This window comes from Strix uralensis, chromosome 3 (genome assembly GCF_047716275.1).
Source record: "Strix uralensis isolate ZFMK-TIS-50842 chromosome 3, bStrUra1, whole genome shotgun sequence".
NCBI lineage: Eukaryota > Metazoa > Chordata > Aves > Strigiformes > Strigidae > Strix > Strix uralensis.
Genome location: NC_133974.1, coordinates 106,977,624 through 106,992,778, shown reverse-complemented (window position 1 = coordinate 106,992,778; position 15,155 = coordinate 106,977,624). Strand labels below are relative to the sequence as shown.

The 15,155-nt window shown below is 37.5% G+C and overlaps 1 protein-coding gene across 4 annotated transcripts in view; it reads left to right on the top strand.

Moving 5' to 3' along the window:
* Nucleotides 1-15,155, top strand: part of EPRS1 (glutamyl-prolyl-tRNA synthetase 1) — a 42,631-nt gene that overhangs the window by 10,339 nt on the left and 17,137 nt on the right. For 2 of the 4 annotated variants that reach the window (XM_074863737.1, XM_074863735.1), the window contains exons 5-19: nt 232-371; nt 1,023-1,117; nt 2,412-2,538; nt 3,082-3,274; nt 3,646-3,817; nt 4,813-5,046; nt 6,534-6,618; nt 6,956-7,015; nt 7,310-7,330; nt 9,369-9,479; nt 12,216-12,352; nt 13,085-13,292; nt 13,723-13,835; nt 14,452-14,569; nt 14,682-15,053. In XM_074863737.1, coding sequence (XP_074719838.1) covers nt 232-371; nt 1,023-1,117; nt 2,412-2,538; nt 3,082-3,274; nt 3,646-3,817; nt 4,813-5,046; nt 6,534-6,618; nt 6,956-7,015; nt 7,310-7,330; nt 9,369-9,479; nt 12,216-12,352; nt 13,085-13,292; nt 13,723-13,835; nt 14,452-14,569; nt 14,682-15,053 — 2,186 coding nt within the window. The remainder of the gene's footprint in view (nt 1-231; nt 372-1,022; nt 1,118-2,411; nt 2,539-3,081; nt 3,275-3,645; nt 3,818-4,812; nt 5,047-6,533; nt 6,619-6,955; nt 7,016-7,309; nt 7,331-9,368; nt 9,480-12,215; nt 12,353-13,084; nt 13,293-13,722; nt 13,836-14,451; nt 14,570-14,681; nt 15,054-15,155) is intronic. The other 2 variants (XM_074863738.1, XM_074863736.1) reach the window with 1 other exon arrangement.

Below are 15,155 nucleotides of genomic sequence, written 5' to 3'. Positions count from 1 at the left end.
TTCTGCTTTGATGAATCCAAGAAAGAATGCAGTATGTTTTAGGTTTGGAGGGAGTTTGTTTATTTAATTTGCTTTAGAATGACTTCTGTCCTCATGACTAAATGTCTTTTTGGAAGAGCATAAGTACTTTTTTTTTTTAAATCATAATCTTTTTTTGTCTTAAAAATTACTGTTGGTAATCATTCCATTTTTATAATTTAATAGCTTGAAAAATTATTTGTTTTCTAACAGATAACAACACATGGCAAGAGCAATTACAGGAAAACAAAGCTCCTGTCCATGCAAAGCGATGGTATGGCTTTCTTGAGGTACAACATGCTTTTCAGTCAGTAGGAGCCAAGTGGGCTTCTGGTACACCAAAGGTTAAAATGGTAAGATTTACTCAGATCCTCTGGAGAGAGTAGCTTTATTTGTCTGAATACACTATAAGACATTTATTTTTTTTTTAAGTGAGAGAATTAAAAGTTAAAAGGAATCACCTGTACAGTAAATCAAATTTTTGTAAACTTGTTTAAAGATAAAGCTGTCACTCTTGTATTTAGAAAGGCAGGAGTGGTATAATCCATTGCTGAAATGGAATCATGTAAAGATGTTACCTCTTAATCATCACTGCTCTTTAGATACATTGTTTTTCTGAAGAGGATTTTGAGGTCCTGATAGACCTGCAAAGATTGCAGTCTTTGGTTGATTGAACTCGTTGATCACATTCAGGTTAAGAACGCTATGATATAAAAACCTGGCTAGTAACTGTTTTCTTCTATGAAATAAATGAAACAACTTGGTGGAACTTTTCAGTCCTGGATCAAATTTAAAGACAGAATAACTCCAGAATTAATCTTGTTTTGATGTACTACGAGTAATGTGAAAGTTGTGAAGAGATTAATTTGGGGTCCAATATGGCAGCTTTTTGTTATCTGGTTTAAAAGGACACCTTGGTGCAGAAGCTATTATCTAGAGTTTTATATCTGATTATACAGCTAAAGCGATCTGTAATTATGTCTCTTGTTCTCTTGGTTTTTAAGGCAACAGAAAAGAAAGCGGATGTTGGGAAGTTTGTTGAACTTCCTGGTGCAGAGATGGGAAAGGTCATTGTAAGGTTTCCTCCTGAAGCAAGTGGGTAAGAAACAGAAATACTTTGAGAAGGTTCTGTTTGTATTTTTCTTTCAAAAAAAAAAAAAAGTGTGCTTTGGTGAGGATGTTTATCAGACAAGACTTCTAAGCCAAAAGAGTCTTTAAAGCTTTGTCCACATCTACATTAGAGCTGTGTGTTTACTTCTCCCCTATACCTTGTTGCACTGTTGCCTGAACTTGGAATAGGGAGGTTAGTTGCCAGCACATGACATGGTGCCGCTCAGCAGCGGGATGAGGAGAAGCAGAAGGATGGCATTTGCATGGAAAGTGGAGGCGTGTGCACTGACAGGAGCTATGATGTGTAAATACAGTCTTTGTGAGTTGGGCGAAAGGACTCACAGTGCTTTTCAAGGAGGCTTAGGTTTGAGAAGAGAAGGATGTATGGGACAGCCTCCCTTCAGGAAGCCTGACACCAGGTGTGTAATGGAGGTGTTTGGCCAAGGGGTCCAGATCGGATGTAGCCTCAAAACACAAACTCCTTGAAGACCACACAGTGGAGATGTGATGAGCCAGTTTAATAAATGCAATTTTCAGCCAGCTTTTGATTTTCTGTTTTTTGTTTTTAGAATTGCCTGATGACCTGTAAAATTTCCATGATGGCATTTCTTCATTAAACTGGCTGTTCAGCATCATGTGACTTCTGTATAGTGTTTCTTGCTCTATTAGTCCAATATAAACTGTTGCTCAGATATCATAAGTTATGTATTATGTGCATGTATTTGTATAACACATATTGTTCTCACATTACTTTAGTAGCTTTTAGTGTCTTATTTCTGGTGTTTTACTTAAAACATTGTTCTTTAGGGACATGTGTATTTTTAATTTTTTAAAGTAATTTTCATTTTGTGAATTTGCTTTTTTTTGAATTTAGTTTAAATTGCCAGTAGCTTTTTAGCTTATGTTAAAAATATACAGCAACCACCATTTCAGAAAATTCCACTCTTCTGAATGTGGTAGGTTCAGATTATTTTAGCCATTGCTGAGTATCATCAACAGCTGGTTTAAGTTAGTCTGTAAAACTGGAGATAATTGCAGTCCTATCTTTATATCCATAGTGACACTCTGATTTACAGATTTACATATTTTTAACCGTTAACTACTAAATTTATGGTAGAAAAAACATAATCTGCTTTCATAAATGTATATCAACAAATATCCTGGTTTGTGGTTTTTTTGTTAGACTTAAGTATTGCTTTCCATTCTTTCTCCTTCCTCACAAAAAAGAAAAAGTCTAGTAGAAGCAGTGCTGTGTATATATTTATTTTTTATTTCTTTTTTAGATATCTCCATATCGGTCATGCCAAAGCTGCCCTGCTAAATCAGCACTACCAAGTTAACTTTAAAGGAAAACTTATTATGAGATTTGATGACACAAATCCAGAAAAAGAGAAAGAAGACTTTGAAAAGGTATGATAAGAGAACAGGGAAATCCATTCACTGTATAGCTAATTCAAAGGTAAATGAGATGCAGATCTGCTCTTGCACAGGTTTTTTTGAATTATATTTTTACAGTAGTAGTATTACATGTAAGTCTTATGCTTGGAAGAAATTTCCATCATCTTTACTTTAAAAAGCTTAAAGCTCTTTTACTAGAAGCTTATTTCTTCCCTATCTCCGATGTTTGATTTACAGTATGTAGGCATGCAACTCTTGCAATACACTTATTTTCATTGTATAAATACTACTTAGTCTGTAACAAGTAATTTATTTCAGGTTTCATCTCCTTTTGTCCTAACTCTTTCTTAAAGTTGTTTAAGTCTGATCTCATATAATTATAGGCTGTGAATGAGTGATAGTACCTGCCTCTCTTTTCTTTCATGCATGTCGTATTATTCTTATGACTTCCTGGACAATGGAGTATTAAAAACACCACAACTGTCATGAATAGGGTAGAGGTTTAAGAAAAGTAGCTTTCCTGAATATTACAGTATACAATTTCACACTTTGCAGGTTATTCTTGAAGACGTTGCAATGCTGCACATCAAACCAGATCAATTTACATATACCTCAGATCACTTTGAAACAATAATGAAATATGCTGAGAAGCTTATTCAAGAAGGGAAGGCATATGTGGATGATACTCCTGCAGAACAAATGAAAGCAGAGCGTGAGCAAAGAATGGAATCTAAACACAGAAATAACTGTAAGATATTTTAAGCTTCCATCTTGCTTTCTTCTCTTTTAAATTTAGCATCAAAACTTTTTTATTAATAAAAATGGATGAGATTACTAATTGCATATATCTCTAAGGTCCTTATAGGAACTTAGAAGTGTTTAGGTCTTTGTTTTACAAGGCTGGAATAAGTGTACATTTAGACAGGTGCAGTAAACTTCTGTATGTATGAATTCATCACCATTCATTACCACTTTAAAAAAATTCAAAATGTAAAATGTGTGTAAATGAATTCCAGTGTCTAAAGAGAGGGGTGACATTGCTTTTAGTTACTTCAGTAATAAAATGTGGTTCTGTATCAACTTTATAATATCTTAGAAAATTATTTTTGTTGTTCTTAGGTGTTAATAAGAATCTACAAATGTGGGAAGAAATGAAAAAGGGAACAGAATATGGACAAACTTGTTGTCTACGAGCGAAAATAGATATGAGTAGTAACAACGGATGTATGAGGGATCCAACTCTTTATCGTTGTAAAAACCAGCCTCACCCACGTACTGGAAGTACCTACAAGTATGTCCACTTCTCTTTGTGTGGCCTGTGATCTTTGTTCTTTTCAGGGCATTTACCATTCCTTAGTAAACTTCTTTTAATACTTGAAACCTGCTAGTATTTTTCAGTCAGAGTCTCTTGACTTTCTGAAACTTCTGGAAATTATTTTTAAAACCTGTGAGTTGACCATCATGGTCAGCAGTGACTATTATTTCTGTTTTGGTCCATAAATACGTTGTACGTCAGCTAAGAGCTTTGAGTCAAAACATGAATTAAGACTTAATGGCTGTATCTTGGACAACAAAGCTGTTAGCTTTAGCTCTTGGATCTTAAACAGAACTGTGGCAATTTTACATTGCTACAATTTTATACTGCTGCAAAACATCCTTGATCTACTTGACTGAGTGGTTGCTTCCATTTTCACAGCAACTGCTGCCTTTGTGCAGAATGAAGAATTACTACATTGTGCATTGAAGTAAGCCTACCCAAATTGTTGAAGGCTGTGGTTCATGGCTTATTTGAAACCTCTGTTTGCAGCTATACAACTGCCTTTTGGGAAACGTTGATTTAATGTGTGTATAATAGTAAAGCAATATCTGTGCATAGGGGTTTGTTTTTAAACATGAAAGCTTTGCTCGTTGTTTAGTCAACTAATGATTCTTTTTTATATTTAATGAAAAAAACCCCCTATAAGTCAGCATTTTATGTGTTTGAAAATAACAGTAGCAGTGTAGGATTTTTTTTTTTTTTAGTCTTCAATATTAAGGCTATAATCAGTTAATTTCTTGAAGGCTTTCTTTGTTTTAAAAATGTATTTGCCCTCTGGATCTTTTTTTTTTTTTTTTTTGGACAATTTGTTGTGTATGTCCTATTTTGGTCTTGATCTGAAAGTTTCCAGGATCATAGATTGTAAATACTTCTAATATATAAATATAAATTATGCTTAGTTTAAGTGTTTACAGGTGAGGAGAGTGTTTTGTTCTTCTGCCCTGCTAATTGAAAGTCTTTATTCTCAGGGTTTATCCCACATATGACTTTGCCTGCCCCATTGTTGATAGTATTGAAGGTGTCACACATGCATTGAGAACAACTGAATACCATGACAGAGATGAACAATTCTACTGGATCATTGAGGCACTGGGCATAAGGAAACCATATATATGGGAGTATAGCCGGCTGAACCTCAACAACACTGTGCTCTCTAAGAGAAAGCTTACGTGGTTTGTCAACGAAGGGCTTGTGGATGGATGGTATGTTACATGGTTGTAGTTCAGCATTGTTCCTAAGATACTCATGATTGATGCATGCATTCTCTGTTTTGGACAGTCCTTAGGCATCAAAGCAGCATGAATGAATATTTAAACAATATTTAAGAACATAGATTAATTACAGTGGCTTCTGCATGTACAATGTGTCTGTTTACTACTCTACAGTAACTGTGTACATACATATTCATATCCTGTCATAAACACGAGGTAGCTTATTTTTGGACTCTGGCTCTTGCTACGGGTGCTACTTACACATTTTCCACTCTGAGTCATCGGATACATTCCTGAGCAATGCCAGAAGGGGGCCTGAATTGAAGAACTTCTGGTCCTATCTATCTAGGCAAATGTGTCCTACTTCCCTCCTGCCTGCTGTCCCCCCACTCCTTTCTGTTCTTTTTTTTTTCATGTTACCTGGATTTCTGGAGATAGTGCTTGGTGGCCTAGTAGCCTAAGTATTTTTCTAGAAAGGGTGAACCATGGGTTTACACTTCTGCAAGTAGTTCAGAGTCTAGAGAGGTGCCTTTGTTCATTCCCACAATGGGCTACCTATGGGAACACACCATCTGAAGTTCTCTCCTCATAGTACCCGAGCCTGAAGAAATTCATGGATAATGCTAAGTCAGACAACTGCTTGTAGTGTTTTTCCTGGGCTGGTTTTAGGTGATTCTATGCTCAGCCTATGGGAGCATCATTTTACACAAGTTCCTAGGCTGCCTGGTTGTCTCGCTTAGGTGTGCCAAGTGTGCTTTTTTTTTTGATTGGTTTTATTCTTTGATTGTGTTGGAAGCCTAGATTCCTAGCTTCTGCATGCAGCCACTCTGCTAGAGCCAAAATTATCTTTTTTTTTTCTTTTCATCCCCCCCCCCTTTTTTTTCCCCCCTAGAGGTGTAGCTGGTCTTATGATGATCTCTCCCTCCCTAAGCCTCCCTGTTAGACCCTCAGCAAGGTTTGATGCGTGTTCCCACCAACACATAGTTGACGTTTCAGATTAGGCCTTTTTATTTCTTGCATAATAAAGTAAAGTAACAGAATTCCGTCACTTCTGTCATGGAGAGATAACATGGTCATTGTCACTCATCTCTGTGTGGTTTCTCTTGAGCAAGAAAGACTGAAGCCCATTTGTTTCAGGTTCCATTATTCAGGTATCATTGAAAAGGAAGTAATGTGATAGGGACGTAACTTTTGCCTCACCAGTTTTTGAGAGGTTTAAGTTTGAATAGATATAGAAAAAGAGCCACTTCACCAAGAGATGGCTTCCCTTCCTGAAATGAAGTAGAAGAAAACCTGCACCATACATTTTGTATGGATAAGAGCTTAGTTAGGTCTCCTCATCTAGCTGTTAATTCATGCAAGCAAAATACACTGAAGCTGTGCCTTTTGTGTGTGGCAATATTAGTAAAGTTTTTGATATGTGTAACTAATAGGTAGAACTTGGCATGTGACACTGATGAAACATCTTTTTCTACTAGGGATGACCCAAGATTTCCCACCGTGCGTGGTGTTCTAAGAAGAGGCATGACAGTTGAAGGGCTAAAACAGTTTATTGCAGCTCAGGTGGGTGTTCTCTTCTAATTCATTGAATCTCACTTGTAAGGACAAGTTTTTGTGAAGTTTCAGTTAAAGTACTTGTCGCTAGGAGGTTTCTTCTTTTGAAGGTTTGATGCTTTCACGTGTACTGCTGCCATGATATTAACACCTGTGAGCAGGTCCTGTCAAAATGGGGTAGCAGGTTTTTTACTTCAAAAAGTGTTTATTTTGCAAGCTCAGGATGCCTCTCCAAACTGTTTTGGGAGAATGCAAACCACTGGGGGTTTGTAGCCTTTAAAAGACTTTGTTTTAAGTTAGTCTAATAGCTGGGATATTTATATTAATGTGCTGGGTTTTTTTCCAGGGTTCTTCTCGATCTGTCGTGAATATGGAGTGGGATAAAATTTGGTCCTTTAACAAAAAGGTATGTGTTTACTTGAATTTGATGCTACTCCTGATATCCTCTTTCTGGGATATGTAGAGAATCCAGTGTTCGTTGGAGTGCTTATCACAACAAGTAGCAGTTGCAGTATGTTGCATCATTTGGCACACTTTCAGGAAAATGGAATGTCCCCCCCCTTTCTAACCTGAGCTAGCACTAATCCTATTGATTCTACTATACCAATACTTACTTGCCTTACTTAGTAGTACGGGGAAAGATAATGATATTTGCTGTAAATCTGATATGAAAACTGCATTTCATTTTTCTGCTTTCAAGCTGCGAGCTATCTGTAAGAAGGTATTACTTAATGCTTTTTACCTTAGCATATAGCTTACAGTGCTGTAAGCATACATAGCATAAGCTATCATTTTGCAGCTTCATAGCACAGTTCACATTTGCTTACATAACAGGAGCTCTACAAACCCACTGAAAATGCATTATTCCTAGTTTTAAAAGGCTGCCCATTTCTGGTTTGGCTTATTTGTTAATGTAAACACAAATCTTACTCAATTTGATTCCTGTTGGCCGCTTTTCCTTTCTGTGGCAAAAGGACTAATGCACTGCATATACTGCCTATGTAGATAAAGCCAGCACTGCTGATGTTTCTGACTGAATGTCAAAGAAGGAATATTGCATCTTGACATGGTTAGTCGCTTTTTGGCAGCGGATGCTTGGACACTATAATAAGGCGAATTGTTATAATGCTGGTTGCATATTTTGTGTGATTGTGGAAACACCTGTTATTTTGCATTGGGATTCCTGCTTGGTTTTGCTTAGATAGTACCCAGACCTGTTCATTTAAGTAGTTTTTGCTTGTCTGGCATGTCTTGTGTTTCTTCATGTATTTTGCATTTTGTCTGCTACATACACAAAGGTTTATGAATTGGTTCTTTCTGTTGCTGCATAAATGTATTTATGACTAAGAATTGGATTTTGGGAAAAAAGCCACAGCAGACTATCAGGGCTCATTTTCTGAATTGTATTTTAAACTGAGTTTCTTAGACCTCTGACTCAACTCCTTGGACAGCACCATATTTATTAGCCAATTTTATATACATGTATCTGTTGCAGATAGTTTTCAATCTGCAATATAAGCAAAAACAAATGGTTGCATGCAGGTAGTTCTGAGCTCAAAAACTTCATCAGTGAGAGCTCTTATTTTATATGTTATCCTGTAATTATGCTACTGACTTTTTAACACCTGTCATCTGAGGAAGAATTGTGAGTTTTGATGAGTAAATAAAGAGCCTGGTAATAACATTGTAAAATTTGGTCACTTAGTTATCAAAATTATGATATTAAACCACATAATAGACCTATATTTTGAGATACATACACAAGTCGTTTTTTAAAGTGTCTAACATTTAGGAGTCTGACTTCAGTGAGTATGTCTTACAAATGTGTGACTTCTTAGAAGTGTATCTTCATATCACCTTACTTGCTAATGTCAAGTAATTAGATGCTAAATATTTTTTCTAAACTTGCCATGTAGTTTTTCACTTGAGCAGGGATAAACTAAGAAGAAAAAAAGTCACTTCCTTTGTGTTAGTTTCCAGTTAAACTTGTAGATCTCTGATATTCGTTTTGGACCTAGGCAACTGTTGTACTTGAATTATGTTTTTAAGTGCCTCAGAACAGTTTGACAAACCAGTATTTCAGGTATGAAAAATGCTGTGATAAACTACATCAGCTGAGTTTGACAATGGGGTATAAAAATACAGGAAGATGTTTTAGTGGTATCTTTTTCTTGCCAAACTCACGTTGTAGAAATCCTGATGATGTAAATGTTAGTGTTGCCTTATTATAGTATCTAATGCGTCTGTATTAAAATTGCAGACTTAATTGGTGCTTCCTCTGTAGCCAAGTCTGTACCTGATTCTGCTGGAGTCCTGACCTGGAAAATGAGTATGGGATCAGGTCTTGTGCTGGTGCAAAAAGAACAAATTGCACTGATAAATTATCCCTTTAAATTCAGCTACCTAGAGAGAAAGTCGTCCAGATGTAGTAGCCTATGTGCATAGTAGAACTATATCAAAGTACATTTTACTGTCTTCCCTATGAGGCTTTAGCTCATACTTCTGGTTACTTCTGGTGTCAGTAGTACCCAATCCATAGTTTTTACTTAAGGTATTTCAGTAAAGATGGGAAACTGAAGTACTGTCACCGTTTTCTCACTTTTCTATAGCTTTGCATAAAAGTCACATTAACGCAAACAAAAAAATGCAGTAACATAAAGAATACCAGTTAATATTCCTTTTTGGTGGTTGTTGTTTTATAGATCTTATTTCTCTGTCAATATCATATATTCATGATCCACCTCGTTTGTTTTCTATAGGTTATAGACCCAGTAGCACCTCGGTACACTGCTTTACTGAAGGATGCAGTGGTCCCAGTAAATATTCCTGAAGCTCAAGAGGAGATGAAAGAAGTGGCTAAACATCCAAAGGTTCTTGCTTTACTCTCTTAATATTCTTGTATTACAAATCAGTAAGGTTGGAAGTACCTTGGCTTGGAGCAGCCAGCAAGGAGAGCCTTGCTTTTAACTTGCTCAGACAGCATGAGATAAAATCAAGGTGTACTTTTTTTTTTCCACAGAATTGTCAAAAACTTGGCAACTACTGAACGTGTTTGTTCTGTTAAGAGGATGTAGGAGACCGCTTTTGTAAATGTGTAGAGTGCATGTAGTCAGTACATTGAAAGGCCTCTCCGGGAGTTTTCAGAAGAGGCAAAATGTTACAAGTATGGAGTGATGCTCAGATCGTTTTTATTATTGTTTGATACTAACTTTCATAGAGAAATTTAAATATAGAATTTTGTTCAAGCGTTATGGGAATAATACAGTAGGTACTGCTTAACCATAAGTGAGGAATGCAGGCGGATTTTTTTTTAAAATTGTTTATAAAATAAGACTTATATAGAGAAGTGATATATTAACCTGTTAATTCTACCAATCTCTGGATTTTTTTAATGACTTTTAAATTCGGGTAGCAAATAGGTATTATCAAAAGTTAAGAATTTGCTAATTTGATACACTTATTATCCAGTAAACAGAATAATATCCCTTAAGAAGGGTAGTGTGTTACTGATACAATTCTTTTTTGGTACTACAATTAGGAAAGATAGAATCACAGAGTCATCAAGGTTGGAAAAGACCTTGAAGATCACCCAGTCCAACCATTAACCTAACACTGACAGTTCCCAACTACACCATATCCTTCAGCGCTATGTCAGCCCGACTTTTAAACACCTCCAGGGATGGGGACTCCACCACCTCCCTGGGCAGCCCATTCCAACACCTAACAACCCTTTCTGTAAAGAAATGCTTCCTAATATCCAGTCTAAACCTTCCCTGGCGCAACTTGAGGCCATTACCTCTTGTCCTATTGTTTGTTACTTGGTCAAAGAGACTCATCCCCATCTCCCTGCAACCTCCTTTCAGGTAGTTGTAGAGGGCGATGAGGTCTCCCCTCAGCCTCCTCTTCTCCAGACTAAACAACCCCAGTTCCCTCAGCCGCTCCTCGTACAACATGTGCTCCAGACCCTTCACCAGCTTCGTTGCCCTTCTCTGGACACGCTCGAGTCATTCAATGTCCTTTTTGTAGTGAGGGGCCCAAAACTGAACACAGGAATCGAGGTGCGGCCTCACCAGTGCAGAGTACAGGGGTAAGATCCCTTCCCTGTCCCTGCTGGCCACGCTATTTCTGATACAAGCCAGGATGCCATTGGCCTTCTTGGCCACCTGGGCACACTGCTGGCTCATGTTCAGCCGGCTGTCAGTCAACACCCCCAGGTCCCTCTCTGACTGGCAGCTCTCCAGCCACTCCTCCCCAAGCCTGTAGCGCTGCTGGGGGTTGTTGTGGCCGAAGTGCAGCACCCGGCATTTGGCCTTATTGAAATCCTACAGTTGGCCTTAGCCCATCGCTCCAGCCTGCCCAGGTCTCTCTGCAGAGCCTCCCTACCCTCGAGCAGATCAACACTCCCACCCAACTTGGTGTCATCTGCAAACTTACTGAGGGTGCACTCGATCCCCTCGTTTGGATCATCAATAAAGATGTTAAACAGGAGTGGCCCCAAAACCAAGCCCTGGGGGACACCACTCGTGACTGGCCACCAACCGGATTTAACTCCATTCACCACAACTCTTTGGGCCCGGCCATCCAGCCAGTTTTTTACCCAGCAAAGCGTGTGCCCATCCAAGCCACAACAGATATTTTGCTTTGAGCATGGCATCTCAAATTGTACTTAAGCTTCACTGAAAGCATCCCTGAGATATCACACACTGAGAAACAAGTGAATATTGTTGAGGTTTTACTTCATTTATTTGATTTTGGTTTGTTGCTCTGAGTGTTCCTGTAGCCATTTTCTGTAGCTGAGAGGTGGACGTCTAGTTTGCCCTCTTCCCTGTGGCTGATAAACAAGGAAACAGGTTTTGAGCAGATGAGAGTTTGTTTAGATGCAAGCCAGCTTATTAAAACATTGATATTAAAAATGCTGCCTCTGGTATATAATGAAATAAAGTACTGACCAGAAGAAACATATTTCATACTCCTGATCAGCTGAAAAAGTCTGAACTCCCAGCTGTCTCTCTTGGTTTTCTTTTGGGTTTTTTTGGGGGTTTTTTATTTGGGTTTTTTTTGTTTGTTTTTTAAAAAGTTTATCTCCATTGTTGAGATGCTTTAAAGCTGAGTATTTTTAGTGTTATAAGTGACTTCTTTCCAATTTCTATCTTTAAAAATCTGTGCAGCTGTGAAAAGCTCCATATTTTTTCCATATTAACTATATAAAAAAGCAAAAATGAGAGATGAGAGTTCTGAAATTATTTTTGAAGGGAATTTGCATAGCAAAATGGAAACTTGAGAACAACCTACTTAGTTTTTACCTGTAAGATCGTAAAGATAGATAGGCCTTAAGGAAATGGGATATGGTATCAGTTTTGCTGGAGCTAGTATTTGATAGAAGATAGGATTTTGTGAGTGTACTGTCAGAGGAACACATGTAACACTTGTGAGTGAGAAACCTGAAAGTTGTGGAAGAATACTACAGCTTTGCGTTACTGTTATTGTCCATATTCTATCTTCATCTATCTTCTATCATAAATAAAGCAGTGTTTTGGAACTGCATTAACTTTAGTTGGCTTATATAATAACAATCTCTCCTTTCAAATTAAAATCATTACTCACAGAATGCCGAGGTTGGATTGAAACCTGTGTGGTATGGCTCCAGAGTCCTGATCGAGGGTGCAGATGCAGAGACCCTGACAGAGGGAGAGGTTGTTACATTCATAAACTGGGGCAATATTATCATCACCAAATTAAACAGGTAACCTCTTTACTGGCAGAAGGAATTAATTTTTGCTTTTCAGCTTTTTGTTGGTTTTTCTTCTAATAGGTAGCTTGTAACAGTAAAAATATTAATGGTTGTCCATATATGTCCATTCTATGATTCTGTATACAGATACCTACTTTGAAATATGCCACAAACCTGCATTTTATCCTAAAGTATATTTTACTGTAGATTCATGTCTGAAATCACCAGTCAGTCCTGATACTTCATGTCCCTCTCATCCAGCATTCTCCATGTATCTACAGTAATACTTCCACTGTGAAATAGCTTTTTCAGACAAAAAAAGCCCCTGGAATTTTAACAGCTTTCACCCTGTAATGAATACTGCTTTTGCATACTAAAAACCTAAACCTATCAGAGTTTCAGCTGCAGAACTGTTGAGGTGGTGAAGGAAGACCATTAATGTCATCATAGTAGCTTTGAAATGGTTGTGTTGAGACAGTGACAGAATGAGGTGAGCTGGGACAGGGAACATAAATATGTAGAGATTTTTTTTCCCATGTTCTTTACTGTCTCTTGATATTTCAGAAATCAAAACTAAAGTAGAACTTCAACAGAAGCGAATACACTCTTTCATTTCCCACGTCTCCCACACTTCAAAAATTAACACCAAACACTTGTTTTTGAGTGAATTTGTAGATGGTCTGTAGTATCAAATGGAAACTAATCATTTAGGCTTTAACTCTTATAATTTCTGTTTTCCTGTAGAAATTCAAATGGAAAAATTGTGTCCATCGACGCCAAGTTGAACTTAGAGAATAAGGACTTCAAAAAAACAACTAAGATCACTTGGTTAGCAGAAACTCCACGTGCACCACTCATCCCAACTGTCTGTGTTAATTATGAGCATCTGATCACTAAGCCAGTCCTAGGTAAAGATGAAGATTTCAAGCAATATATCAACCAAAATAGCAAGGTAAGTTATCTTTTTGTCCCCTTTATTCCACAAAGCTTAATGTTTGGTGGGGTTTTTTTGCTACCACTACTTCTAGTTATTCTTTTTTAATTTAAAGATTTCATTTGTCAAACAAGTAATTCATGTGCTGATATATCTAGTTTTCATGTTTTCTATTTATCCTCTCATAATTTCAGAATTAAATTTGACTCGTGTTTTCTCAAGCGTTACCTGGCTTTTACACATCCAAGACCAGTTGAGTTTTTGTCTTGATACATTCTTATGATATGGCGTCTTCTTGCTAGTAGTTGTTCTGCCACCGCTGGAATTAACTAACATTTCAACACTTCCAGGATCAGAAAATCACCACTATCCTCCTACAGCTCTACTGTATTTCTTACTATTTCTTGTGCTCTGTTAGATTTGGACTGATTTCTTTTAATACTTACAGCAAGAAGAACTGATGTTAGGTGATCCTTGCCTTAGGGAGTTAAAAAAAGGGGACATCATACAACTTCAGAGGAGAGGATTCTTTATTTGTGATCAGCCCTATGAGCCAGTGAGGTAAGCTACCTAAGAATGGCCTAAGCAGACTTCACAGAATTTGCTTTAGCTTGCTGTGTTTAAATGTTTTCACACATGCATTGGCAAGAGTAATGTTGCCTGCAAATATTTTCCTCTTTACCATGACCTTTCTGTAGAATATTTCTGTCGACTGGCATGGCTTTTAGCTTGTATGTTCCTACATCTTCATGCTGTGTAAGCCAAGTACATGGCACTTTGGTGCACCCCAGCTAACTTGGACTTAGTAAAGAGGTTGTGGTTTCCTTGTGATTCTAAGTATATAAATTAATGAATAACATTATGGAATAAAACAGGCATTTGCCCAATTAGAGTGTGCACACACTATTTAATTGTAACAGCTCTTTAGCAAGTTACCAAACATCTAAATTACACTGCATTTCAGCATAATATTATAACATAAATAAAACTTGTACGTAACAGGAATCAATGCAGATCCCCAGTTACGTACATTTGGGTAACAACAGTTGTGTACAAAGATTAACTTGCAGTTGTACGACAGCATCCTGTAGAAGGAGTAGAATGTTTGCTTCAATAAATGTTTCATATGTATCTTGTGTTTCCTTTATTGTTGTGTTTTCTATAAATCCTCTTATAGTCCTTACAGCTGTAAAGATGCCCCATGCATTTTGATTTACATCCCTGATGGACACACTAAGGAGATGCCAACATCTGGGTCAAAAGAGAAGACCAAAGCTGAAACTGCAAAGAAAGAGGTAAACGTATTTCACAAAAGTACCATAAAATGTATTACTGTACTTCTATTACTGTACAAGATTATCTTGCTGAATACTTGGTGGTTTATTTGTTTTGTTTTGGTTTTTTAAGGCAAGCTCAGCTGTAAAAGGAAAATCTGCTCCACTTGTTGGTGATACCTCCACTCCAACCTGTACTGTATCTGAAGATCACCTGGTCATTTACAACAGGGTGTCTGCACAGGGTGATATAGTTCGTGACTTGAAAGCTAAGAAGGCAGCAAAGGAAGATATTGACAAAGCTGTGAAACAATTGCTGGCATTGAAAGCAGAATACAAAGAGAAGACGGGCCAGGAGTATAAGCCTGGAAATCCTCCAGTGTCTGTAGCTGAACAGTCTTCAAAACTTGAGACCTCTGGTACTCTGGAGAGTAAAGCTCTGTATGATAAAGTAGCAGAGCAAGGAGAAGTGGTCCGAAAACTGAAAGCTGAGAAAGCACCTAAGGTGGCTGATTAAGCTAATATTTTTTTGTTTGGGTTTGCACTACCCATTGCCCTCTGTCTGTGGAGGTGAATGGGTGCTTGTGGATCCGTGTTTTCATAGTGA